Genomic DNA, 26930 nt, shown 5'->3' on the forward strand with positions numbered 1-26930 from the left:
AGAGGATTGATCCCGTGGGCTGTAGCGTCTGTAAGGAGTGTTTCAAAGAGCAATTTCCTGGATAACATAGAAGGGTATCACTGTTAACTAAGCACCCTAAACTGTTCTGTTAATACTGACACTTGCTTCTCACAAGGTATTAAGACTTAATGTCTTTCACAGAAAAAGCTCCATTCCTAGTCACGTGTGAAGGAAATACTGCATCATGTCCCCTCCTAAGACCTCACTTGACCTGTACCCCCTCTTGGGCAGGACTGTATAAGGGAGCAGCCTGCGCCTTGTAGCTTATGGCTGGTGTGAGCTCCCGTTTGAGGCCCAGAGTGGACCATTTCACTGCACCACAAGGAGTGCTGCGATGCAAAAAATTAGGTTCTATTTGAGACAAACACAGGATGAAATTATGAAATACTGGTTACTTTTGTGGGTCAGATAGCCACAGGGACTGTAGAGATGAGATGAGAAGAAAAAGCTGCTGAAACTGAGAAAATAATGAAACGTATCAGAAAATTTGATTTTGATTAACTAGAGAAGTCTTCCAAAATAAACTGAAGGAGTGGGGGGGGGGGCGTAATCCATTCACAATTTAAGCTTGCTATACGCAAGGATACATTCCTGGCGGGATGATATTAATTTATTGGAACATTATAGAGAAAATAGAATCAATCATGGGAAAGAAAATGCGTTTTTAAAGGTGAATAACCACACACTGATTTTTCCACTTTATCATCTGGGTTTTTTTAAGCCTCACAAATTTGTGTAGATGAGCAGCATGGGAAAATCCAGGCCAGGCTACATTTGAGGAAAAGAGGAAGCTAAGGCTCAGTAAGCATGTGCTTGGCCCTCTAACACCTTGACCCTTGCCACATCTCTTGGTGGTAGATACTTCTATGAACTCCATTTTTCAGGTAAGTGGGGAAGAGAAGTGGCTTGCCCAAGGGTATAGATTAGAGACCCTGTTTCTTCCCTTGGTCCACCCTAGTGGTCGCTACAGATTAGGGCTAACAGCTGCCCAGAGAGGAGGCCGATCCAAGGTGTACAGCTTGGCCTTAGCCTTGAGCCATGGGCAACTCATCCCACTCCCTGCCCCAGACACCCTGCTCCCACAGCCAGCTTTCCTCTTTAGCACTGGGCTTACCAGTAGGTTAAGCTAAGGCAGGACCCACTGTCTTACTAGCATCCCCAGGACCAAGCACCAAGATGACTGCACCCTGCTGTGACTATCACATTGCTGCCCCCTAAATGAAGTCCCCCTCTCAGTATTTATGCCTGGAAATGAGTACTTAATGGGATACTAAATAAGAAAGAGGAACAGGGAGGGGGTGAGGAACAGGGAGGGGGTAAATAACAGATACATTAACTGGAAGGGGGAAATTGGTGCCAGCATTTCAGAGCAGAGCAGCACTGCAATAAAGAATTTCTTGTGCTCGGCAACTCCTCAAGTCTAGAAGATAAGAGCCTGAGGCTCCCTCCAGAAAAAGAAAATGTGGGTCTTTACTCAGCAGCTGGGAGACCTACAGATTCTACAGATCAACTGGCTGCCTGGACCGGACTGGAATCTCGTCAGTTTTAAAATAAGGTCAGATAACACTTTTGTAGGCTGCCTCTTTGCATGAGCCGATGGGTACCTGAGGCTTATGCTTTCATTCTTAATTCTCTCTTTAAAAAAAGATGAGTGTGGCCCTGGTTGGTGTGGCTCAGTGGACTGAGTGCTGGTCTGTGATCCCAAAGGTTACCAGTTCAATTCCTAGTCAGGGCACATGCCTAGATTGCAGGCCAGGTCCCCAGTTAGGGATGAGCAGGAGACAACTGATTGACGTATCTTTCGCACATCGATGTTTCCCTCCCTATCTCCCTCCCTTCCCCTCTCTCTAAAGACAAATAAAGATGGGGGGGCAGGCAGTGGAGTATATGGGCGGTGCAAACTCCAGACAGAATAGGAAATAAGGGATCTGGTTTGCCTCAGTGGGGAAGAAAGACCATACAACCAGAACTGCACTTAAAAGGTACACTGTTGAGAAATCCAAACTGTGTAATCCATTACCTGCCATTATTACACCAACATAAAAAAATATGCATTTTTAACAAAAAGTTTGATATTCAAAAACTAAAAAGGCATGACTTATAAATACATAAATATCCATGAATACTTTTAGAATGATAGGTACTGAAAGAATGAGACCTTTTAAAATACCCCTTTCATTCGTGTTGGTAACGTCAGGAGTTCTAAGAGAGCTTCTGTGGTCAAAGTCACATTTGTCCCCTCTTCCTCTCTAGCCTGTAGCTGATAGTGAAAATGTGATGAATCTTCTGCCTTAGCTTTGATGCTGGGGGGGGAAAAAAGAAAGGTTATATAGCCACGTAATCCAGTGAATCAGATTCATAAATTAAAATAGAGCAGGGATGCAATATTTATGTCCTACCCAGATAGTAAGTAGACTCAGAAATTAATATTTTACTACGTTCAGAAAATTCAGCAGAACTCTGACCATACCATCCATTTGGAAGCCAGAACCTAATTTTTTTGTCACCTGTGATCTATAAATGTTCACAATTTAATGTGATAATGGAAATACTTTAAATAGAACTTTGTTTCCAGGCATGCTTTGCAATGAAAGGTTCTAAAAGCAGACTCACACAAACACTTATTGTTCTAAATTAAAATCATCTGGATCCAGGTAGTAATTCATAACATTTCACTTTCAGTCAGGACATTCAGGAGCTGTGAATTGAAGGTTATGTACTTCTGGATTTCACACTGATAGAAACTGTAAGGCATGTCTTCAAATAGTGACAAAATGAAGCAAATACATTCTTTCTGGGTACTCACTAACACCTTTGGTAAATTTAAACTTGGCTTTAGACAACTTTTAAGCATGGTGTGAAGAAATCATTTTGGCTGTCACCTTGTATTTGAATGGATTTCCTTAACATTTAGCAGTATGAATGAATCAGAGAGTCTTTTTAGTATCAGAGTTTTCAAGGTATGACCTATTTCCTGCTAAGCCTATTGCTCCAGTCTTTTTGAGAAATGAAAAGGCAAAATTCCTCAGCAAAAACAATAAGATTTTTTTATCCTCATTCAAGGACATTTTTGTTTTCATGGCTTTTTAGAGAGAGATGAAGGGGGAGAGAGAGAAACATTAATGTGAGAGAGAAACATTGATTGGTTGCCTCCTGTATGCACCCAGACTGGGGATTGAACCTGCAACCCTTTGGTGTACAGGGCAAGGTTCCAACCAACTAAGCCATACCATCCAGGGCTCTTTCCTTTTAGAAGAATGTAATATCACCTAAAGAAACCATCTGTCGTCCAAAGGGAAGGAGATTCCCGAAGTTGTCTCTCAGATTTCTGATAAGATAGACTAAGACCACAGCAGCACAACAGTTGCCACTGGCTTTGGCTGCTGCAAGTATGTTCTTTGACACATGGTGTTGGTTGACTGGTGAGTCACTCATCCTGGGCACCTGGCAACAGACTGGCCTGTGGGGTCAGACAGACGTTTTCTGGCTTCTTCTAGTGCATGAAGGGGAAAAGGTAGCTTCACTGAGCACTTATCTTGGTGATGCAAGGCAAAACCTGATTTAACTAATCTGACAGGCTATTAAAAAAACCCCAAATACTTGCCACCTTAGAATCACATCTCCTTCCCAGGCTATGTAGCTCAGTTGGTTAGAGTGTTGTCCTGATATGCCAAGGTTGCCGGTTCGATCCCCAACAAGAAACAACCAATGAATGCATAAATAAGTGGAACAACAAATTGATGTTTCTCTCTCTCAAATCAATAAATAAAGTTTTTAAAAAATCCATTACCTTAAAGCTTCCCAAAACTGAACATAATGCATAAAAAAGAACCTCTTGAGCCCTGGCTGGTGTGGCTCAGTGGATGGAGCGCTGGCCTGCGAATCAAAGGGTTACCAGTTCGATTCCCAGTCTAGGGCACATGCCTGAGTTGCTGGCCAGGTCCCCAGTAGGGGACATGGGAGAGACAACCACACGTTGTTTCCCCCTTTTTCTCCCACCCTTCCCCTCTAAAAATAAATAAATAAAATCTTAAAAAAAAAAAAAAAGAACCTCTTGAAATGCAGACACACATTTTTCTAACTTCTCTTTCACTTTTCCATTCTCCCATTTTTCTTCGTGGATAAAAATGTTTTCAGGGAAAATGGACAACTAATTGAGTTGACAAATTCTTTCTGTGAGCCAATAATGACAGCTCCCTAGTCAATCACTCCTCTTTCTCCTTAAGACAATGCCTTGGAAATACTGACAGCTGTAGTGCTGACACCCTTCCTAAGTAAGCTGCTGCTCATCTGTTAATTACTGCTCATTAATGGGTAAAGCTGGTCAACCACAAAGGCTGCTGGTAGGTGCTTAGGGATGGCTGTTAGATATTTGAGATTGTTCGATCAATATATTTCTTTGAATCTCCCTCTTTCAAAAGAAAAATCATACAATGCAACTGCTTGACAAATACCACCAGTCAGAGACCAATGCTCATTTCTTTTGTCAGACAAAAAAAAAAAAAAAGGCTGGACAGACTGCAGAGATGTACTTGCCTCAAAACTGCAGAATAGCCATGAAGTATTTTTTAAATCCTACTTTAAAGAACTTATGCCCCTAAGTCATCATCACTCTCCAGTCCTAAGATATCAACAACGCCAGGTGATTCACTTCCACTTGCTAGCTAGCTTTAAAACCCAACTGAAGTCTCATTTTAGAGGTGAGGATCAATTCTGGGCAGAACTACAACAGACGTTTTCAGGTGCATGGCTCAACGTCAAGGATGTTTTGTTGTTTTGTCCCCGGGCTGGCAATGTTGCTTAAGGTTTGCCAGCCTCTATCACGTGCAGAAACTCAGGCAAGAGACAAAAGAACTGCTGCGAAGTCCTCACAGCTCTTTCCAGTGGTTCTCAAGGTAGCCTTAAGTGGAGAGGGGACAGCCTTCAACACCACACAAGTCTGTCCTGGCACACAGATCAGACGACTTGTTCTCAGGGTGGGCTGCTCTAGAAGAGTCTGAACAACTGGCTACTCTACTGCACACCCTCTGAGTACCTCGCTGTTCAGGATCAACTGAGTTCCATTTTCAGTGGCATCAACAGTCTAACATTAAATTTGGGCCCTGGCTGGTGTGGCTCTGTGCGTTGAGCGCCAGCCTGCAAACCAAAAGGTTGGGGGTTCAATTCCCGGTCACAGGCCTGGGCTGCCAGTCAGGTCCCTAGTTGGGGCGAGTATGAGAGGCAACTGATCAATGTGTGAACACTGCTGTTTCTCTCCCTCTCTCCCTCCTTCCTTTCCCCTCTCTCTAAAAAATAAAATCTTTTTTTTAATTTAAAAGAAAATAAAATTAAACTTGGTTACTAAGAAAACATAAGTTGTATTCAAAGGAAGTTGAAATCCATGTAATCGAAAAGTGCTACAGAAGTATAGGCTTCTTCCAGGTGGCGAGGTGCTAATGATTAGTCTGATGGCAGGGCGGGGTTCAAGGACGCTGTTCCTGCTTGCGGACTGTTCTCACAGACTATTAACATTGTGCTATGACAGTGGCAGAAAAGGACACCCCAGGGCAGGGACATTGTTGAGGTCAACACCCACGTAACGGTGTATAACGGTTTAGAAAGACCCTTCCCCAACACACGCATGTGCAGTCCACGGGTAATGCCAGGGGCATGCATGTCAAGTACAAAACCTCCTCGGTCTGTCCTGGAGACTGAAGCCCACATACCACGGAGTGATCTGGTCTCCAACAGCCTGGCATGACAGGAAAGCACAGCTGCAGCTGCGGGAGAAGTGTACTATGAAACCAAGTTGATGGGAAGATCTGGGGAAGGGCAAAATACCTCTTAGGAGCAAAAAGCAAGGAGAGAATCTGCCACAAGCAGTAAGCAGAAAAGGTTCAGCCCTGGCCAGGCAGCTCAGCTGGTTAGAGCATCCTGGTAAGCCAAGGTTGCAGGTTCAATCCCCAGTCAAGGCACAAACAAGAATCAAGAATTAACCAATGAACGTGTAAATAAGTGGAACAACAAATTGATGTTTCTCTCTCCTTTCTCTCTAAAGTCAATAACTTTTGAAAATTAAGAAAAGAAAAAGTAAAGGTTCACCCTATTCCCTGCCTGTCCCTGCCAGCAACTATCCAGCAGCCCCCTGCCTGGGCCCCAGGAACTTCACCCCTCTGGGACACTGAAGGGTTTACTGCCAAGATTTTTGGAAGTACTACACCGAGAGGATCCAAACTCCCAATGCACATGGTTCCCTGGCTAAAAACAGTAGCCCCCTGTTAATAATAGCTGATTTTAAAAACAAAATAGCCCCTTGAACACCAACCTGAAGCTTCTGATACCAGGTTCAGATTTTAAAGTACTTTTACGGGAAAACTATCTGAAATCAAATTGGGGTGTGCTGTTTGGGGCTAAAGTGCTTTCTGGGCAGCTGAGGATTTGATTTAGTTCCTGGTTCCCCACACAGAAGGAGGCATCTTTATATGTCCTGCCTTCCAAAACAAGACCCCAACTAAGGAGAGGCAAGGGCTTACCTATATTTCTGAGGGTAGAATGAAGAAAAGGGCCAGCAGTCTTTTACTCTATTGCTTTGGTCAATTTTGTAAGCATTTTCTGAGCACCTTTTCTGAGGTATGACTACTAGATTTTGGATACTACCTTAAGAAGCTTAAAATCTCCTCTAAAACAGGCCTGGGTAAAGTGCATAAAAACCCAAAGAAACTTTGGGAGACCCAGGCAAATGAGAAAAGCATGACTTGGGAGATTCTGAGAAGCTGGGTTCTCATCACCTGAGCTGCTTTCTGCCCTAGTCTCCATGGCCCCAGCCCAAGGATCCAGAAACAAGACTCTAGAGGCAACAGCTCACTGTGTGGAAATTCCATGGCCTCGTAGCAGACTAAGCCCTGCAGAATATGGACCGCTATGATGTGTGGATGTGACTCCATCTACAGTCCTCTCCGTAAGTGGGAGAAGCCAAATAAAGGCTGGGCAGGCCCTCACCTGTTGGGTTAAGGATGAGTTAATGTTACCAACAAGATTTTTTAGTGAGAAGCTGTAGCACTCTAGCCAATATTTTCTCTAAAAATCACACAAAAAGCTCAAAACACTGTTCCTAGAGGAACTGAAAAGCTGAGTTTGTGTTACTCCACCAACAATGCATAATTTATCATACTGTTGTTACCTAGATATGCAAAGGTTTATACCAATTACAGAGAAATAAAAATGAAAGGGCTTTGATCTCTGGGATAGGAAAGGAGCATTCAGAAAACAGTATACCCCTGGCTGGTGTAGCTCAGGTGATTGAGGCCAGGCTTCGAACCAAAGGGTCACTGGTTCGATTCCCAGTCAGGGCACATGCCTGGGTTGCAGGCCAGGTCCCCAGTGGAGCCATGTGAGGGGCAACCACACATTGATGTTTCTTCCTCCCTTCCCCTCTCTCTAAAAATAAAATCTTAAAAAAGAAAAACAGTACAAACTCTAACACATCACCATGAACACAGGGGCTGTTAACTCTACACCATTTCAAATGCACTTGGAAATCCTATTTACCTTTTTCATTAGTTCACTTCTGGTAGTAAACTGTGGCAGGTCTTCCACTTCAATCCCATCAGCCATTTCCATCACCTTATCTAAAAGGTCTTTGTTGTAACTGCACAATAAAAAGTAGTAAGGTTAAAAACCTTGGAAGACTGACAGTCTTCCAAGTATGGGGCTAACAAGAAAACTGCAGGTAAAGGGACTGCAGACTCAACTCTCAGAGGACTGATTCGATACCACAGGGGAAATCAATACATGTTCAGCAGCAAGTTAGTTACTGCTTCTTCCCACTTGGGGATACAGAAGTAGCTCTTGGAATGCCAATAGGGCAGGTATTTAAAATGTACAAAACAAACAGATTTACTAAATAGAAACACTGTGCATACATCTGGCAGCACGTATTTGTGGATATGGTATGAGGGCCAAAGACTTTTTAGTTTTTGAACACATAGAATGTTGGTCTAATGCAAATAACATTATTTATTCATTTATCCAGTTTTCTGACATTTGCTGAATCTTGGATCCTGTTAACCAGGATTTCCCAGGGGCACCTGGAAGGCAGGGAAAAGGGATGGATGTGACTGGCGGTGCTTCCCCAAATCTTGTTCTAATAACCCACAACATCTGAAAGCAAAATCAAGTGGCTTAGGGTTAGAGGGACCAGGTGACCAGAGTCAGACAGCCAGGAGCACAAAACCAGGACGAAACAGTCATTTTATTCCAGCATAATTTCAGGAAACGCTAAAATGAAAGGATGACTTGCTACCTTCTTCATGGTTGGGTGGAGGAGGGGATGCAGGGCATCTGTTTTTTTCATAACAGGAAAGGCAGCGAGGCCAAGGCTGGCTCTGGCTCAGGGTCCGGCAGTCTGGGGAGTGGGAAGAGCCAAGGCCCACAGATTACATCCTACCAGAAGCTGCAAGGGCCTGGGTACGTCACCTCCCCTCTCTTAGCTCCTTCATATGTAAATTGGGGACCACGGTTTCCTTCTCTGCATTGTCCAAGTGAGTGGAAGGAGCTAATGGACTTGAAATGCACTCTGCAAAGGTGATGGTTTGAGCTAATAGTAGCAATACAAATTAACAATGCACATTTTAGAGTCCAACCATGTACTGAGCTATTGCTAGAGTAGCCTATGCTAAGTGCTTTTCACCCTTTAATACTGTAATCATCACAGTAATGTTCCAAGTGAGGAAACTGAGGCTCAGAGAGGTCATAAATATCTTTCCAGGTGGCTGGCTAAGGGTGAGAATCAGACGAAGGCCAGGCTAGCGCGGTTGGAGGCTGGGGGCGGGATCAACCCTGGGCGAGGGCTGCGGGTCGGAAGGCAGGGAACAGGTCAGCCAGCCGGCAGGGGTCCGCACCTGCAACCCAGGAAGAGGTGGTTGGCCCAGACCATGGAGAGGGACAGCAGCTGGTCCAGGCGGCCGCCGCCGTCGGGCGGGTCGCGGTAGTCGGGCAGGTGGCGCAGGATGAATTCCATGCGGGCCTTCCACTGCTTCTCGCTCTCGGAGTAGGAGCGGAACTGCTCGGCAAAGTCGGTCGCCTGCCGTACCCCCGAAACCAGCTCCTCCACGGCCGCGGCCGCCTCGCCACCCACCATGGCGCCCTCCGCCGCCGAGGGCCAGGCCCGCCCGCCGCCTTCCCGACACGCACCGCGCCACCTCTCGCGGCTAGAGGGGCGGTGCGCGACTGCTCCGGAGGACCGGGCCGGAGCGCCCTCGCCGGGCGCGGAGGCCTGACCGCTCGGCCCCTAAGACCTCCGCCGCCCACGGCTCCTGGGCGCAGGGGCGGTTCTCGGTGGACCCCGTGAGGAACCGGTAGGGAAACAGAGACCCCCTCCTCCTTCCAAGCACAGAGACCCGGCGCCCCTCAGCAGCTGGATGCCAGCCAGGCTGTGCTGTGTCCTTGCCCTGAGGGTTCCCTGGGCACCTGGCCCGCAGACCAATTGCCTCAGTTCCGAGGACTTTTGCGTGGATCTTCTGTGATTCCCAGAAGCCTCCACACCCCATCCAGGTTGTGTGTGGCCCACCTTCCTCGAGCGCGTCATCCATGCAACTAAATACCTGTCCGGCCCTTTGCCGGGTGCTGGGGTCGCAATGAGAGCAAACTTCGAGCCCAGCTTTAATGAGCTTAACCATCTCCTGAGGGAGGCAGACGCTAGTGAAATACCTAATTGTCCAAGTGAAAAATTTTAACGTTGACATATTTTAATAAGGAAGAGGCCCAGAGTGCTAGGAGCATAAATAAGCAAGGGACCTGATCCAGGCCTGGGGGGTCAATGAAATGATGCTGGAGAGCTGAGAGATGAGCGGGACTCAGCTACAGAAAGAGGAGCTGGCCATGGGGGAAGAGAGCAAGCCTGGTCGGAGAATAGCGAGAGCGGTGTGACAGGGTCCCAGAGTCGGGCACAGCGGAGGAGGTGAGGCCAAGAGACCAACAAGGACGGTAGGCCCTGGTAGGCACTGTGGTCTAGATCCTAAGAGGAATAGGGAGCCACTGAAGGATTTTAACCGGAACAGGGACATCTGTGTTTCCAAAAGACGTTGGAAGGATCCAGGATGGATGTGAGCAGAGGAGATGAGCAGGCGACCTGGCGGGACTCTGCTGTCTGCCCTAGGGTCACGTAGCAGACCCCCTGAGGGGCAGAAGAGCTTCGTTGCAAGTGGTGAATTTCCCACCGCTGGAAGCGTTCAACTGCAGTAACAAGGAAATCACTTGAGCCAACATCAGCCTTGAGAGATTATTGCCCTAATAGACTTTTCCATCATCCCCCATTAGATATGGGGTGGGGTACAGAGCTGGCCCTAGAGTGCAGGATCCGGGGCTCCAGTAAAGGTCCTATGTTGTGAGTAAGGCCCAGGACCACAGCTAACTGTGTGCTGTCTGCTGCTTCTGCTGCTTCTGGCGGCACAATAGCCCCGCCCACCCCGCCCCGCCCACAAACCCCAAAGGCAGTGGAAATACCAGGCAGTCTCCTGACTATACTGTGCCTGCAGACCAAACACTAGGCTCAGTGGCATCTCACTGTGGTTAACAATAGGGACGCATGCTGCACTCACCCTGGAGAGCAGGGAGAGGGTGAACAGGGCTGTGAAGCCGAAGACAGACTCAGTCTCTCGGCAGCAATCAGAGACAGGTGCCCAGAGCTGGGCCTCCCACACCGAGTGCAGGAGCTTGTTAAAACAGCAGGTTCCCAGGTCCATTACCAGATACCCAGAGTCAGGCCCTAGGTAATTGATTCCACCTGTGACTGACCAAACTTTGAAAAACCCTTAACGTTGATATGAGTTCGCTGAACCAAATTCTTTGTCATCTAATTTTTAAGGTACATAGGCTGGTCCAGAAATAGGAACCTGGGCGCTGGGCCCAGCAGCTGCAGCGACACAGCTAACTCAGCCACTGGGGAGTGAAAAAGCTAAGGGGTCATTCAGGAGGTGGCTTATGTAGCATCATCTTTGACAATGATGGGATATATGCATATATGTACCTATATACATATGTAGACTTGCATGTAAGTTATAAGAACCCAAAGTGCACTAACAGGTGTCCTTTTTTTGAATATGAAATTGTTGAACTTCCACTTTCAAACTGTGAAGCAGAAAAAAATTTTTAATGTGAAGTACTTTAAAAATGCTGTCATTTTTACTGGAGCCTGTGGCAAGTCTGCTTACTGACCAGCTTGTTGTTTCCACCTTGTTTCTATGATTCATACTTTCTTAGAGTGCCTACCCCCATAGACAAGAACCAGTTTTCCCACCTTATTTGTTTAAAAGCCCTCTTTATTGAGAGACAAGTCACTAACCATAAAATTCACCCATGTAAAGTTTTTCATTCAATCGTTGTAGTATATTCACAGATTTGTTCAACCATCAACACAAATTAAATATAGAACGCCCCCTTTCATCGCCCCCCAAAAGAAACCCCATGCCCATCAGCAATTGCTCCCCTTTCGCTCCAGCCCCTGGCAGCAACTAATCTGCTTTTTGTGTCTATGGGTTTCCTACTGTGCACGTTTAACGTGAGTGGTGTCATACACTATGTGGTCTTTTATGACTGGCTCTTTCCCTTATATAATGGTTTCCAGCTCTATCCATGTTGTAGTACGTGTCAGTATTTCATGCCTTTTTATGGTTGAATAACATTCCAGTCCATGGATGTACTTCGTTTTGTTTATTTATTCATCATGTGCTGGACATTTGTGTTGTCCACACGTTTTGGCTATTTAAAGAATGCTACTATGAACAATCACATGCACATTATTGTTTGGATGTGGATTTTCAATTTTCTTGGATACATGGTGCTTGCTGGGTGTATTGTTAACTTTCTGAGGAACTTACAAGCCGGATTCCACAGTGTCTATGCATTCTGCATTCCCACCGGCAGTGCACGAAGGTTCCAGTCGCCTCCCATCCTTGTCAACACATTGTCTTCCCCTTTTTTGACTATAGCCATCTTCGTGGGTGTGAAGTAGTCACTCATTGTGGTTTGGTTCTGTATTTTCCTAAGGACTAATTATGTTGAGCATCTTTCATGTGCTTATTGGCCATTTGTAAATCTTCTTTGGAGAAATGTCTATTCATATCTCTTGCCCTATTTTAAAAGTATAGACTTAATTTTTTTTAGAGCAGTTTAGATTTACAGCCAAATTGAGTGGAAAGTACAGAGAGTTTCCATACATTACCCCCACACACACACATACACACAGCCTCCCCCACGATCAGCTTCCTGCACCGGAGTGGTGTGTTTGTTACCTGACACATTGTTACCATCCAATGTTACCACCCATAGTTTACACTACATTAGGGTTCACTCTTAGTGTCGTGCATTCCGTGGGTTTTACATTATACACAAACATATAAGGACATGTGTCTCCCATTATAGTAACATACAGAATAGTCGTACTGCCCTGACAATGTTAAGTGTCTTTTGAAAATCAAAAGTTTTTATTTTGGTGAAATCCAATTTATTTTTTTCTTTTATGAGTCATGCTTTTTGGTCCTATCTAAGAAATCTGTGTCTAAACCGATGACATAAATATTTCCTGTTTTCTTCTGAAAGTTGTATAGTTTTAGGTTTTCCATTTAGGTCTATGATTCATTTCAAGTAAGTTTTTGTATATGATGCAAGGTATGGGTTGTCAAGAGCAATAAGCGATATAAGGTTTTACCCTACTTGCAAGTAAGTTAACAAGTTGCTGTGCCGCAATTTCAACGGACGCTGGCAAAGGACATAAGGCAGAGACAAAGAACTTCATTACCGCACAGCAGGCTGTCGGAGCTTCATGTTTGCGTTGGTTCCCCCTGTCCCCCAAGTCTCAGGGGCTGTGCCAAAAGACCCAGGTGGATGAAGTACAAACAGGTGCACACCCGGGGTTTGTATCACAGCTCGGCAACTCCACGTTTAGGGAACTTCAATCTTTTATGAAGGTGTGCAAGCAAACCTGCCCAACCTTTGCCCTAGAACAATACATTATCTTTTCTATCTGGTCAGTAAACAAACTTGCCCTTTGCTCGGGCAGTTGACACTCTCTCCAGACTGTTTCATGGACAAATATCCTCGAATAGATAGTCTGGAGCAAAAGGGGAGTTAGTGTCTAATTCTTGTTTTAAAATATATTTTATTGATTATGCTATTACAGTTGTCCCATTTCCTCCCCTTCACTCCACTCCATCCTGCCCTCCCCCTCCCTCCCACATTCACCCCCTATAGTTCATGTCCATGGGTCATACATATGAGTTCTTAGGCTTCTACATTTCCTACACTGTTCTTACCCTCCCCCTGTCTATTTTCTACCTACCATTTATGCTACTTATTCTCTGTACCTTTCCCCCCTCTCTCCCCCTCCCCCTCTCCTGTTGATAACCCTCCATGTGATCTCCATTTCTGTGGTTCTGTTCCTGTTCTAGTTGTTTGCTTAGGTTGCTTTTGTTTTTGCTTTAGGTGTGGTTGTTAATAACTGTGAGTTTGCTGTCATTTTTACTGTTCATAGTTTTTATCTTCTTTTCTTAGATAAATCCCTTTAACATTTCATATAATAAGGGCTGGGTGACGATGAAGTCCTTTAACTTGACCTTGTCTGAGAAGCACTTTACCTGCCCTTCCATTCTAAATGAAAGCTTTGTTGGATAGAGCAATCTTGGGTGCAGGTCCTTGCCTTTCATGACTTAGAATACTTCTTTCCAGCCCCTTCTTGCCTGTAAGGTCTCTTGAGAAATGAGCTGTCAGTCTTTTGGGAACTCCTTTGTAGGTAACTGTGTCCTTTTCTCTTGCTGCTTCTAAGATTCTCTCCTCTTTAATCTTGTATAATGTAATTATGATGTGCCTTAGTGTGTTCCTCCTTGGGTGCAGCTTCTTTGGGACTCTCTGAGCTTCCTGGACTTCCTGGAAGTCTATTTCCTTTGCCAGATCAGGGAAGTTCTCCTTCATTATTTGTTCAAAGAAGTTTTCAATTTTTTGTTCTTCCTCTTCTCCTTCTGGTACCCTTATAATTTGGATGTTGGAACATTTAAAGATGTCCTGAAGGTCCCTAAGCCTCTCCTCATCCTTTTGAATTCTTGTTTCTTCATCCTTTTCTGGTTGGCTGTTTCTTTCTTCCTTCTGGTCCACACCGTTCCAGTTTGAGTTCCAGTTTCCTTCCCATCACTACTGGTTCCCTGTACATTTTCCTTTGTTTCTCTTAGCATAGCCTTCATTTTTTCATCTAATTTGCAACCAAATTTAACCAATTCTGTGAGCTTCCTGATTACTAGTGTTTTTAACTGTGCATCTGATAGGTTGGCTATCTCTTCTTTGCTTAGTTGTATTTTTTCCTGGAGCTTTGATCTGTTCTTTCATTTGGGCCATTTTTTTTTTTGTCTTGGTGTACCAGTTACGAAAAGGGGCGGAGCCTTAGGTGTTCACCAGGGTAGGGTAACACTGGTTGCTGCACTGTGACGCTGTACGTGGGGGAGGGGTCCAATAGGGAGTAATGGGGCTTGCTCCACTCTCTGCTGGTTTTCAATCACTTCCTCTGCTACCCACAAGCAAATTGGGCCCCTCTGGTGCTGATTCCTGAGTGGGTGGGTTTGTGTACATTCTAGGCCCCTGTGGGTCTCTCCAACGAACTCCCCTGTGAGGCTGGGAGTTTCTCCTGCTGCTGCCTCAACCCCCACAGGAGTTTTCAATCAGAGGTTTGAGGCTTTATTTCCCCGTGCTGGAACTCTGGGGTGCGTGGTCTGTCACCCAGTCCACCAGCTGCTGCCTTGCTGGCCAGCTGCAGCTTTGCCCGCCCCACTCCATAATCCGCCACCTCGCTGGGTTCGCCAGCCGCAGCCGCAGCCTTGCCCACGAGTCCTCTCCTCCTGGCTGCCCGTCTCCGCCCCTCCTACCAGTCTGGGTGAATGTTTCTTCTTTATCTCCTTGGTTGTCAGACTTCCATACAGTTCAATTTTCTGGCAGTTCTGATTGTTTTTTGTTTTTAAATTGTTGTTGTACTTCTTTTGGTTGTTCGAAGAGGCACAGGGTGGCCACCTATGCCTCCATCTTGGCCGGAAGTCCTCAGTGTCTAACTCTTAAGGTGTGAAGATACATGGGAGATCCGTGGAGAATTGTCTCCCAACATAGGTTAAGACTCCTTCCTCCTTTCTTTCTTCCCTCCTTTCTTTTCTTCCTTTCCTTTCCTTCCCTTCCCTTCCCTTTCCTTTTCCTCCCTCCCTCCCTCCCTTCCCTCCTTCCTTCTTCTTTTGCATATGGTTGTCTAATTGACCGAGTGCAATTGGTCAAAAAGACTATCCTTTCCCACTTGCTTACCTTGATACTTTTGTTGACAATCAATTGACCATATATGTGTGAGTCTATTTCTGGACTTTCTATTCTATTCCATTGATGTATGTATCTGTCCTTTTACCAATTCTATACTTTCTTGAATACTATAGCTCAGGAGTTAGCAAACTTTTTCTGTAAATGGTCGGCTACATATAATTAATTCTTGTAGCATATTTTGCTTCTTTTTTTGAGAGAAAGGGAGAGAGAAAGAACCATTGACTCATTGCTCTACCCATTTGTGTATTCATCGGTTGACTTTTGCACGTGCCTAGACCAGGGATCAAACCCATAACCTTGGCCTCTCAGGATGGTGCCCCAGCCAACTGAGCTACTCAGTCAGGGCTTCTTTGTTTCTTTTTTCAACCATTTTTAAATCTAAAAAAAGTTTTCAGCTATTATGACTTACAAAAACAGGCCATAGTTTGCCACCCCTGCTGTAGCTTTATAGTAAGTCTTAATATCAGATTGTTTGAGTCCTCCAATTGTATTCTTTTACAAATTGTTTCGGCTATTTTAGTCTATTGCTTTTTGAGGCAAATTTTAGCATTAGTTTGTCAATTTCTAGAAAATGCGCTGCTGGGATTTTAATTGGGATCGTTTTGAATCTAAAATCAACTTAGAAAGAATTAACATTTAACAATATCACAACTTCCAATTCATAATCATGGTATATCTCTCTACATATTTAAATCTTATTGTTGTGGTATATTTTATTTTTAATTATATTTTGAGAATGCTATTACAGTTGTCCAAATTTTTCCCTCTTTGCCCCCCCTCCACCCAGCACTCCCCATTCCCTCAGGCAGTCCCCACCCCATTGTTCATGTCCATGGGTCATGTGTAGAAGTTCTTTGCCTACCCCATTTCCTGTACTGTACTGTACATCCCCACGACTATTCTGTAACTACCTATTTGTACTTCTTAATCCCCTCACTTCTTCACCCATTCTCCCCCTTCCCCCTCACATCTGGCAACCATCAAAACACTCTCTGTATCCATGATTCTGTCTCTGTTCTTCCTGTTTGCTTAGTGTGTTTTTTAGATTCAATTGTTGATAGATCTTTATTTATTGCCATTTTATTGCTCACAGTTTTGATCTTTTCTTAAATAATTCCCTTTAGTATTTAAATAATAATGGCTTGGTGATGATGAACTCCTTTTTTTTTTTTTCTTGTCTGGAAGCTCTTCATCTGCCTTCAATTCTAAATGACAGCTTTGCTGGGTAGAGCAATCTTGGCTGTAGGTCCCTGCTCTTCATCACTTTGAATATTTCTTGCCAGTCCCTTCTAGACTGGTTTTCTTTTGAGAAATCAGCTGACAGTCTAATGGGAACTACCCTGTAGGTAACTGTTTTTCTCTTTCTGCTTTTAAGATTTTCTCTTTATCTTTAAACTTTGGCATTTTAATTACAATGTATCTTGCTGTGGTCCTCTTTGCATCCATTAGGGAAGTTTTCTTTTATTGTGTTTTCAAATAGAGTTTCAATTTCTTGCTCTTTCTCTTCTTCTGGCACCCCTATGATGTGAATATTGGACACCTGAAGTTGTCCCAGAGGCTGCCAACACTATCGTCATTTCTTTGGATTATTTTTTCTTCTTGTTATTCTGGTTGGTTGTTTTTCACTTATTATGTTCCAAATCATTGATTTGATTCTTGGCTTCACCCACTTTACTGTTGTTTCCCTATAAATTGTTCTTTATGTCAATTAGTGTATCCTTCATTTCTGACTGGATCTTTTTTACACTGCTGAGGTCCTCACTAAGTTCCTTGAGCATCCTTATAACCACTTTTTTTTGTTTGTTTTAAAGATTATATTTCCCCTTCATGCAGGCTGAGTACTCCCTCCTCTTATAATTGAGCCTTGATTGCTGTTGGCAGGTCAGTGGGAAGGGTTTTCCCAAGCCAGTCAGCTGCAAGGACTGGCTGTCATCACTGACCACTAACCTCCACCCTCCATGGAGGATCAGCTGTGCAGGGGCAGGTTGGTGGTGCTCCACTATGGTCTGTAGCTGACCACTGGGTGAGCAGGCCCTGGGGTTTCCCTGGTGGTACGGGCCAAGGTCAGCCCTGTCCTGTGTTCCGCCCAGGAACATCCTGCATGAGCTATAAAACAATCTGAAATGGCTGCTACTTGTGCTGGGCTTGGAAATTCCCAGGTGAAGCCAAGCTGTGAGTCTAGGCTGGCTGCTGCTAGTGTCAGGCCTGGGGCCACATAGCAAGAGATACGGGAACTGAGGACTCACTATGGCCAGCTGTTGCTTGTTTGATAGGATTTAGGAAGTTGTGAAGCATGAATCAAGACCATACATTCATATGGAAAGTTACAGTTAATAGCTTGGGTGGGACGGAGTCTCAGGGGATCTCCAGGGTAGGGGAAAACAGTGTTAGCCAGGTTGATGGAGTCTCAGATATGGCACGCTGCCTGTTGGCTCTGTGGCTCTGTGGGGGGAGAGCTCAGAAAAGGGACAGTGGCCTCTGCCCTCTTTTTTGTGTGGGAGGAAGCTGTCCCCCAGCTCCCACTTTGATGCCAGACACTTCAGTTCCTCTCTGTACGCCACTGGTGCCTTTCAAGCTGCTTCCCCAGTGCTGGAGCTCAGAGGGAGTGAGGCTGAGTAAGTCCATGTGTGGGTTCTTTAAGGGAAACTGCTTGGAACTCCAGGAGTTTCTTCCACCGACTCAATCCCCACTGGTTTTTGCCGCCAGAAGTTATGGGGACTGATCTTCCTGGCACTAGAACTGGACTGGGGGGCCTGGTGCGGGGTTGGGACGCCTTGTTCCCGAGATATCGCTCCCACATTTTTATCTACCACATGTGGATGTGGGACCAGCCCTCCTACCAGCCTGGATGGATGCAGTTTCTTTAATCATAGGATTTCCATTCAATTCAACATCTGATGGTTCTGAATGATGGTTGTTCTATAATTTAATTGTAATTTTGATGTGTTTGTGTGAGGAGGCGAGCCATGTTTACCTATGCTGCTATTTTGACTAGAAATCCCCATGGTATATTTTAAAATCTGATGAAACATTAGATTTATACACGTATTTACCACTTTATTTGTTCTTCATTCCTTCTCTATCTCTTATTTCCCACCTGATTTCGTTTTCCTTTTGCCTGAAAAATTTGTTTGCATCTTCTTTGTACAGGTCTGTCAGTGGCATGCTCATTTGCTTGTCAACCCGAAATGGCTTTCTTTCACCTTCTGTATTAGTTCTATGGTCCACATCACAAATTACTTCAAAATTTAGGACCTTAGAGCAATAAACATTATCTCACAGTCTCTGTGAGTTAGGAATGCAGGAGGAGTTTAACTGGGAGCTTCTGGCTCAGCATCTCTGATGACGTTTCAGAACACGTGTTGGCTAGTGCTTCTGGTATGGGAGGGCTTACTTAGGGCCAGAGGAGCCACCCCCGAGGTGGCTCACTCATGTGGCTGGTCGCTGCAGGTCTGTTTCTCCCTGTGTGGACGTCTCCACGGGATGGCTTGAGTGTCCTGACAGGGCAGTGGTCTTCCTTCAGAACAAGCAAACAAGAAAGAGCAAGGCAGAAGCCACGGTGTCTTTCGTGACACGGACTCCTAGGTCGCACGTACGGTCTAACTTAATCTACTCATCAGAAGTCAGTCACTAAGTCCAGTACACATGCAAGGGCACGAGAATTAGGCTCCATGTTTTGGATGGAATGTCCAGTGTATCTCAAAACACCACATCTTCCTTTTTTTCTTTCCTCTTAATTTTTCTTCTCCTTACTCCTCCTTCCTCTTCTTCCTATTTTTGCTCCTCTTCTTTCCTTCACCTCCTAAAACTTTCTTCTAGAACATTCCTCACTAATTCTTTTGGGCCTGGAAACCTTAAGAGAATTCTAGAAATGTTAGATTCTTTTATTTGTCGCGTCTACATTGCACTGTATATTAGGGTCTCTAGTATTTCCCTGTAAGCAAGGTCTTGCTTTTCTGCTAAGAAGAAAAAAAAATTTTTTTTCATTTTGAGGAAGTATCCATTAATTCCCATTATACTAAATGTTTTAAATCAAGAGTATTTAATTTTATCAAATGCTTTTTCATTATGTATAAAGATACTCATGATTTTCTACTTAGAATTATTAATATGATGGCTTATATTAGCAGATTTTCTAATATTGTACCTTATTCTTCCTAGAATAAACTCCACTTGGTCACAAAATAGTCTTCTTTCAGGCTGCTTTGAATTCTGTTTGCTAAAACTTTATAGAGAATTTTTGCATTGGTATTTTTAATGAGATTGGCCTATTTTTTATTTATCCTTACAATTGCTATGATATTTTGGTATCTATGTAGTTGTATTTTCTTTTGAAAAGAATTTGTTGTCCTTTTTCTAGGCAATGGAGCATTTTAGAAATCACTGGAATCATCTGTTCTTTAAAGGTTAGTAGAGTCGTAGAATCCCCTATAAAACAACGAACCTGATGCTTCTTGGGTTTGGGGAGGAGGGAGAGGAGTAAGTATTTGGCAAATTTTATCAAGTTATCTTGACAAAATTATTTATTAAAAGTTTTATTATAGCATATCTATATGTTATATTTATGTATGATATTATTTGTTATATTCAAATTATGTTTAAAATCTATGCACATTGGTCTGTTTTGGTTTTATATCTTTACTTTTCTGATGAAATTGTACATTTCATATAGGTTTTCAAATTTCTCTGCATAAAATTATGTAAGGTATTCTCTCTCTTTTTTTGCTTTGTTTTGTTTCTTACTTTCTAATCTTTGTGTTACTATTTCCCATTTGTAATTTCTTATCTTCGGTTTTAGTACATTTTTTAAAGTATATTTTATTGATTATGCTATTACAGTTGTTCCATTTTTCCCCCTCTTTATCCCCCTCTGCCCTGCATACCCCCTGCCACCAGCATTCCCCTCCCTTAGTTCGTGTCAATGGGTCATGCATATAAGTTCTTTGGCTTCTCCATTTCCTATTCTATTTTTAACCTCTCCTTGTCTGTTTTGTACCTACCATTATGCTTCTTATTCCCTGTACCTTTCTCCCCCCTCTCTCCCTCTTCCCCACTGATAACCCTCCATGTGATCTCCATTTCTGTGGTTCTGTTCCTGTTCTAGTTGTTTGCTCAGTTTGTTTTTGTTTTTTCAAGTTCAGTTGTTGATAGTTGTGAATTTGTTGTTATTTTACTGTTCATAGTTTTGATCTTCTATTCCTTAGATAAGTCCCTTTAACATTTCATATAACAAGGGCTTGGTGATGATGAATTCCTTTAACTTGACCTTATCTGGGAAGCACTTTATCTGCCCTTTCATTCTAAATGATAGCTTTGCCAGATAGAGTAATCTTGGATATAGGTCCTTGCCTTTCATGACTTCAAATACTTCTTTCCAGCCCCTTCTTGCCTATAAAGTCTCTTTTGAGAAATCAGCTGATAGCCCAATGGGAACTCCTTTGTAGGTAACTGTCTCCTTTTCTCTTGCTGCTTTTAAGATTCTCTCCTTATCTTTAATCTTGGGTAATATAATTATGATATATCTTGGTGTATTTCTCCTTGGATCCAATTTCTTTGGGATTCTCTGAGCTTCCTGGACTTCCTGGAAGTCTATTTCCTTCGGCAGATTGGGGAAGTTCTCCTTCATTATTTTTTTCAAATAAGTTTTCAATTCTTGCTCTTGTTCTTCTCCTTTTGGTACTCCTATGATTCGGATGTTGGAATGTTTAAAGATGTCCCTGAGGTTCCTAAGCCTCTCTTCATTTTTTTGAATTCTTGTTTCTTCATTCTGTTCTAGATGAATATTTATTTCTTCCTTCTGTTCCAAATTGTTGACTTGAGTCCCAGTTTCCTTCCCATCACTATTAGTTCCCTGTATATTTTGCCTTATTTCACTTTGTACAGCCTTCACTTCTTCCTCTATTTTGCGTCTGTCCGCAATAATTTCTGTGAGCATCCTGATTACCAGTGTTTTGAACTCTGCATCTGACAGGTTGGCTATCTCCTCAGTGCTTAGTTCTTTTTTGGAGTTTTGACCTGTTCTTTCATTTGGGCCATATTTATTTGTCTCAGCCCACATGTTACATTGTAAGGGCGGAGCCTTGGGTATTGGGGGGGCACCCCACTTCACTGTGTGTGGCACTGTATGCAGGGGAGGGGTCGGAGAGGAAACAATGCTGCTTTCTTGGCTCTTGTCCCGCTTTCAGTCACTTCCCCAGCTACCACAAGGAAGTTGGCCCTTCTGTTGCTGATTCCCGGGTGGGTGAACTTGTATATGTTCTAGGACCCTGTGGGTCTCTCCAGCGAACTCTCCTGTGAGGCTGGGGAGTTTCTACTGCTGCCACAACGCCCACAGATTTTTACAGCTAGAGGTTCTGAGGCTTTATTTCCCCGTGCTGGAACTCTGGGTTGTGTGGTCTGTCTTGCTCCCCCCAGTTGTTCCTCCTGGCTTATCTGCACTTGAATGTGGGAATGCCTCGCCCACCCTGGTCCTCTAGCCACTGCCTTGCTGCAGGTCCTCTCTGCCCCGCTGCCCGTCTCGCCCCCTCCTACCAGTCTGGATGATGTTTTTTCTTTAACTCCTTGGTTGTCAGACTTCCAGGCAGTTCGATATTCTGACAGTTCTGGTTGTTTTTTGTTTTGAAATTTGTTGTTGTCCTTCTTTTGGTTGTGCAAGGAGGCACAGTGTACCTACCTACACCTCTACCTTGGCCGGAAGTCTCCCATTTTCTTTTTATTTTGAGTAACTTACTTGTGGCTTACCTAATTTTTTGAATTTTTCTAAGAACAAACTTACTCATTTATAAGTTCTACTGTATTTTTTTAGATTAACTGATTAATTTCTGTATTTATTTTTATTAATTTTTCCTTTTGCTTTCCTTTGGTTTATTTTGAAATTTCTTTTTTTATTTCTTAAGCCAGTGATTCAGTTCATTTATTTTTCTTTTATTTATGTTGATATAGTTATTTAAGGTGCCCTGGTCAGTGAGGCTCAGTTGGTTGGGTGTTGTTCTGCAACCTGAAGGGTCATAGGTTCAATCCCCTGTCAGGGCACATGTATAGGTTGTAGGTTCAGTCCCCAGTCAGGGTGCATATGAAAGGCAACCGATTGCTGTTTCTCTCTCACACCAATGTTTCTCTCCCTCCTTTCCCCTCTGTCTAAGCCCTCTCTCCCTAAAAGGGAAAAAGAAAGGCTTTAATTTTTTTTTTTTAATATTCTTTAAGGCTATGAATTTTCCTTTGGGTACTATTTTAACTGTACTCCTATATCCTTCTATATATGTTCATTATTATTGTTTTTCAGAAATTATGCAGTCTGAATTTGTATTTTCCCTTTGACTATGGAACTATTTAATGAAAACCCCCACACGCATCTGAATAGAAGGGCACTCTTTGTTTTCTGAATATGTTATAAATGTCAATGTTTATTGTGTTGTTACTATGGAATGCTATCTATATTATTTTTATTGTGGGGATTTAGTGAGATTTGGTTTGTGTCCTAACATATAATCTTTTATGTGTATAAATATTCTAGACCACTTGAAAAGAAAGTATATTCTCTATTCTTAAGGCACAATGTTTGATGCATTTCAATAACATCTATTTTCTTGATTACGTTGTTTGAACTTCTATATTCTCATTTAATTTTGACCACTTGATCTATGTAGGATTGTGCAAGGTGAATCAAAGTTTTCTGTTATTAGTGTGTCTCTGTCTAAATCTTGCATTTCTATAGTCACTATTTATGAAAATTCCTGCTGTGTTATTTGGTGCATATATTCTCATAACTTAAATGTTCATGGTGAATTGTAGCCTTTAGCATTAAAAACTACTTCTCTTTACCTTGTTTAAAGCTTTTTGTACTGAATTTTATGTTATTAGATATTTTTTGAAGTTTGTATTTTTCTTGTATGCCTTTCTTTGCCCATTCTTTCATTATTAACCTTTCTGAATTATTTTATCTTATATGTATATAGCCTATAGTTGGATTGGGCTTTGCAATCTATTTTGAAAGTGATTTTTAAAATAGATGAATTAACCCTGACTAGTATGGCTCAGTGGGTTGAGCACTGGCCTACAAACCAGAAGGTTGCAACTTCGACTCCCAGTCAGGGCACGTGCCTGGGTCTGGGGCCACGTCCCTAGTTGGGGGCCTGCAAGAGGCAGCCCATCTATGTTTCTCTCCCCCTCTTTCCTCTTCCTTTCCCCTCTGTCTAAAAATCAACAAATAAAAATCTTAAAAAAAATAGATGAGTTAAAGCCCTTTATATTTTTTAAGATGACAGATTTGGTCTCAATTCTGTTATTTTTTTCATGTTGTGTCTTCATTAGGTATTTGCCCTTCTTTCTAAAAAAAATATTTTATTTACTTATTTTTAGACAGAGGGAAAGGGAGGGAGAAAGAGAGGGAGAAAATCATCAATGTGCAAGAGATACATTGATTGGTCACCTCTCACATGACCCCAGCTGGGTACCTGGCCTACAACCCAAGCATGTAGGGATTCCCTGACTGGGAATTGAACTGGTAACCTTTCAGTTCACAGGCCAGTACTCAATCCACTGAGCCACACCAGCCAGGGCTTTTTGCCCTTTTTCTTAATGTGGTTTTGATATTTAGGAAGGTTTGCATTTTTGTTCTAGAAGTTACCTTTGTAAAATACTGTTGATCCACTGCCTTTGGGGACTGTACCTCTTGATTACCTCCTATGGACAACAATACACTTATCTTGTAATCTCATCCTTTCCCCCTTACCCCTCCTCCGTTGTACAATCAATAGAATTTTCAATCTTAGTGTTTATGTTAAATATGCTTAAGCTTCTACTTGATTTGGAAACTTTAAATCCTATCTTTTGAATCAATTAATTTGAGGTGATCTGTGAGCTTGTTCTTATTCCTATCTTCTTTGTCTCTCTCTCCTTCAGTTTTTTGTTAGTGATGAGAAATTTCTACCATATCAAGGGATGTAATATCTGCATTATGATATATCACCCTAGCATCTGTTTGCTTTACTCTTATTTGTACAGTTAAATACATTCAATATATTCAAGGAAGGGCCTTTTGCCTGGATTGCCTCAGGCTTGCTCACTGGTGCCGAGACTGTTGTTCCTTGGTTCTAAGTAGGTTCCTCAGAAAAGGCTCTTGATAATACTTCCTGATTTCTTACAGGTTTTAAAATGTTTGTCTATAGGCTTTCTACTTAAAGATCAGTTTGGCTGGATAGAATTTTTGGCCTGTACATCTCTTCCTTTCAGTGCCCTGTTGGTGTTGCCCCACGGCGGGAGGAATTGTTGCCCTGAACAAGGGGTGGAGGCAGGCAGAGGTGGGGCGGGGCGGGGCGGGGGTGGGGTAGGGGGGCGACTGACTCTGTTGCCAGAGGGAGAAACTTCACACAAGGTCTCTGTGAGAAGTCCCCTCTTCTCTGCATTTCAGAGCTCTGTTGAGGAGAGCTTCGCTGCCCACCTCTCTTTCCCAGATTTCTTTACAGCCTTCGTTTCTCAGAGAAGGTGCCCCCTTTTAGAAGTTTTATCTTTTTCCAGGGCCTTCTATGGTCCCCGGCAATCTTTCTTTGTACAATTTTGGCCTTGTTCTCGTAGTTCCCTTTCAGAGTGCGGCCTTCCTTTTCTGGAAAGGAATAATTATAATAAGAGTTTTCTGAGCTCTCTTGAGAGTCTAAATCCTCTCCTCACTCAAGGTTTTTCACCAGGTTTCCTGCTCTTTCTCACCTTTGGCAGCTCTTATCAAAACTTTGAAGGTGGCATGATTTCTCCTGGTTTCTCCTCGTTAAGTGTGAGTCAATTAGGAAATAAACTACTGCTGTGTTCCTGCTGAAACAAAACAGCCTCCTATTTTTTAATTACAATAAAAAATGTTAATCCATGCCACTATGTCTTATTCTTTCAAGTAAACTTCCATGGATATCTGGGTTTTATTCTCCTTCTGATAAACTCCTAGAAGTGGAATTCCTGGTTCAAAGGGCTGCACACTTTTAAAGCTTTTACTATGTTTTGCCCAAGCACTCTCTAGGAATGTTGGGCCTACGTTTCCATTCCTCCCGGCCGCAGGCTTCCTCTTTAAAAGCCGGCGGGCCCTGCAAGACGGCACTGACCGCTCTCTCGTGTTTCTGAATTCCCTGACTCACTTGAGCAAAACCTTCCTTCTCCTTGTCAGCCCCCCACCTTGTGGCTGACGCTCTGCAGAAGCCCGTGGCTCACTCCCTGGAACGGACACATGGGGCTGGAAAAACAGCTAGTCCTTACCCATTCTGCAGCATTTTCCAATCTTCTGCTCTGATCCTGGTCTTGAAAAGGGGGGCCGATCCGGCAGGGGAAAACGCCCCTGAAAACAGCTCCAGGAGGCCTCCTGGTCAGCAGCCAGGTGAGAGCACTGAGCCACGGCCCCCAGGGTTTCCTTGGTCCTCCCGCCACAGCCAAGCTCAGCGAGTAACAGAAATTGAAATGGGTGCTGCAGGTGTCGGGGGAAGAAACACACGTTTTCCCTCCGTGCACGACAAAACTGTTCTAAAATAGCCGAATGGACTGGAGAAGTGTTTTTATTCTTGCCCATCCTTGCCTTGAAAAAGCGGAAAATGCAGGTGCACGAAGAACATCAAGTGAAGAAGTCTCCTGGAGCTCTTGGAGCTGGCTTCCCAGCATCTGTGGAGGAAGATTTTCCCATCTGAAGGCTGGAAAACATTAAAAGCTTTGAAACCTTGAGATCCATGCCTATTAAAGTAGTGTCTCACTTCTGAACGTTCCTCTCCTAAAACTTCTCCTGTATCCTGACTCACCAACAGCACAGGGCTGTCCAAAGGACAAATAGTATTCAAAACTTTTTTAGTCTACTTATGATAATTGCCTCAAATTAACACCACAAGGCAATGGAAATTACATTCCCCAAAGGCTTCCTACTGCAGGAGGTTACCCAGCGCCTTACTACAGAGGTAGTAACGATTAAAATCAGGTTAGCAACCACTTTGCCAGTTTGTCTCTTATTCCATTATTTATATTTATATAAGATGCTATTTCTGTATCAAAATGCGTGAATGTTTTAACCTGTTGTGAACGTAAGCTGTAGTTGCTTATTCTCAGGTGAATTAGACAAGGCCTCTCTCTGCCAGAAACCTTAAAGCTGATGTTCTTCTAATAGCAGTCAAGTGGCTACGTTTACCTAACTGAATGGATGCTCGGCATTCAAGATCACAGAGTGGTAGTTCTTTGCTGTTTTGTTCGCCTCGGGCCATACCCGGGGAAGTTCAGCCAAAGGGCCGTACTTCAAGCACGGCATCAGGAACTAAATAAAGCGTGCCCACGGTGGAGGGGAGCCCAGGACTCAGCGGGAGAGGCCCTGTGACTGACTTCAGAACTTCGAGGGGCTGTTTTGTAGAAGATGTCTCATTTTTGACTTTTCAAGGCAGGCCTAAGCCCAAAAAGTGAGAGCTACTTAAAGTCAGATTTTATCTTTCAGTAGAACTTTCAACAATTAGAGCTGTCTGAAAAACACAAACCATCCCTTGGGTTCAACTCAGCCCCCAGTCGTCCCACACCTGTAATAAATTCGTGATTGAGCTAGATACGTAAGTAAACATTTTACAATTAAAATATACCTATGGGCA

At 43.5% G+C, this 26930-nt stretch overlaps 1 protein-coding gene and 1 long non-coding RNA gene across 3 annotated transcripts; one reads left to right on the forward strand and one right to left on the reverse strand.

The window, feature by feature from the left end:
- Positions 1-609: 609 nt before the first annotated feature.
- Positions 610-9182, reverse strand: CDKN2AIPNL (CDKN2A interacting protein N-terminal like). Of its 2 annotated transcripts, XM_024575091.3 has the most exons (4): positions 8901-9182; positions 7549-7648; positions 5727-5780; positions 610-2324 (listed from the first exon to the last, which is right to left on the reverse strand). In XM_024575091.3, the coding sequence occupies exons 1-4, from the start codon at positions 9137-9139 to the stop codon at positions 2313-2315; spliced, it is 405 nt and encodes a 134-aa protein (XP_024430859.3). In that variant the 5' UTR covers positions 9140-9182; the 3' UTR covers positions 610-2312. The 2 variants fall into 2 exon arrangements, with proteins under 2 accessions (XP_024430859.3, XP_053768996.1); XM_053913021.1 differs by lacking the exon at positions 5727-5780.
- Positions 9183-9231: 49 nt separating this feature from the next.
- On the forward strand, positions 9232-26115 carry LOC123478166 (uncharacterized). Its single transcript, XR_006653300.2, has 3 exons — positions 9232-9356; positions 19700-19745; positions 25487-26115. It is a non-coding gene; the product is annotated as an uncharacterized lncRNA (long non-coding RNA).
- The last annotated feature ends 815 nt before the right edge of the window (positions 26116-26930 follow it).

Source organism: Desmodus rotundus, chromosome 10 (assembly GCF_022682495.2).
Source record: "Desmodus rotundus isolate HL8 chromosome 10, HLdesRot8A.1, whole genome shotgun sequence".
NCBI lineage: Eukaryota > Metazoa > Chordata > Mammalia > Chiroptera > Phyllostomidae > Desmodus > Desmodus rotundus.

Bases quoted from the DNA above. Each gene is read 5' to 3' on its own strand.
- CDKN2AIPNL (XM_024575091.3), bottom strand. From the start codon at position 9,139: ATGGTGGGTGGCGAGGCGGCCGCGGCCGTGGAGGAGCTGGTTTCGGGG. The intron at 7,649-8,900 runs GTGCGGACCCCT...TTTATTGTGCAG, and splicing joins CACCTCTTCCTGGGTTGCAG to TTACAACAAAGACCTTTTAG. The intron at 5,781-7,548 runs GTAAATAGGATT...CTTCTCCCGCAG, and splicing joins GAAGTGAACTAATGAAAAAG to CTGCAGCTGTGCTTTCCTGT.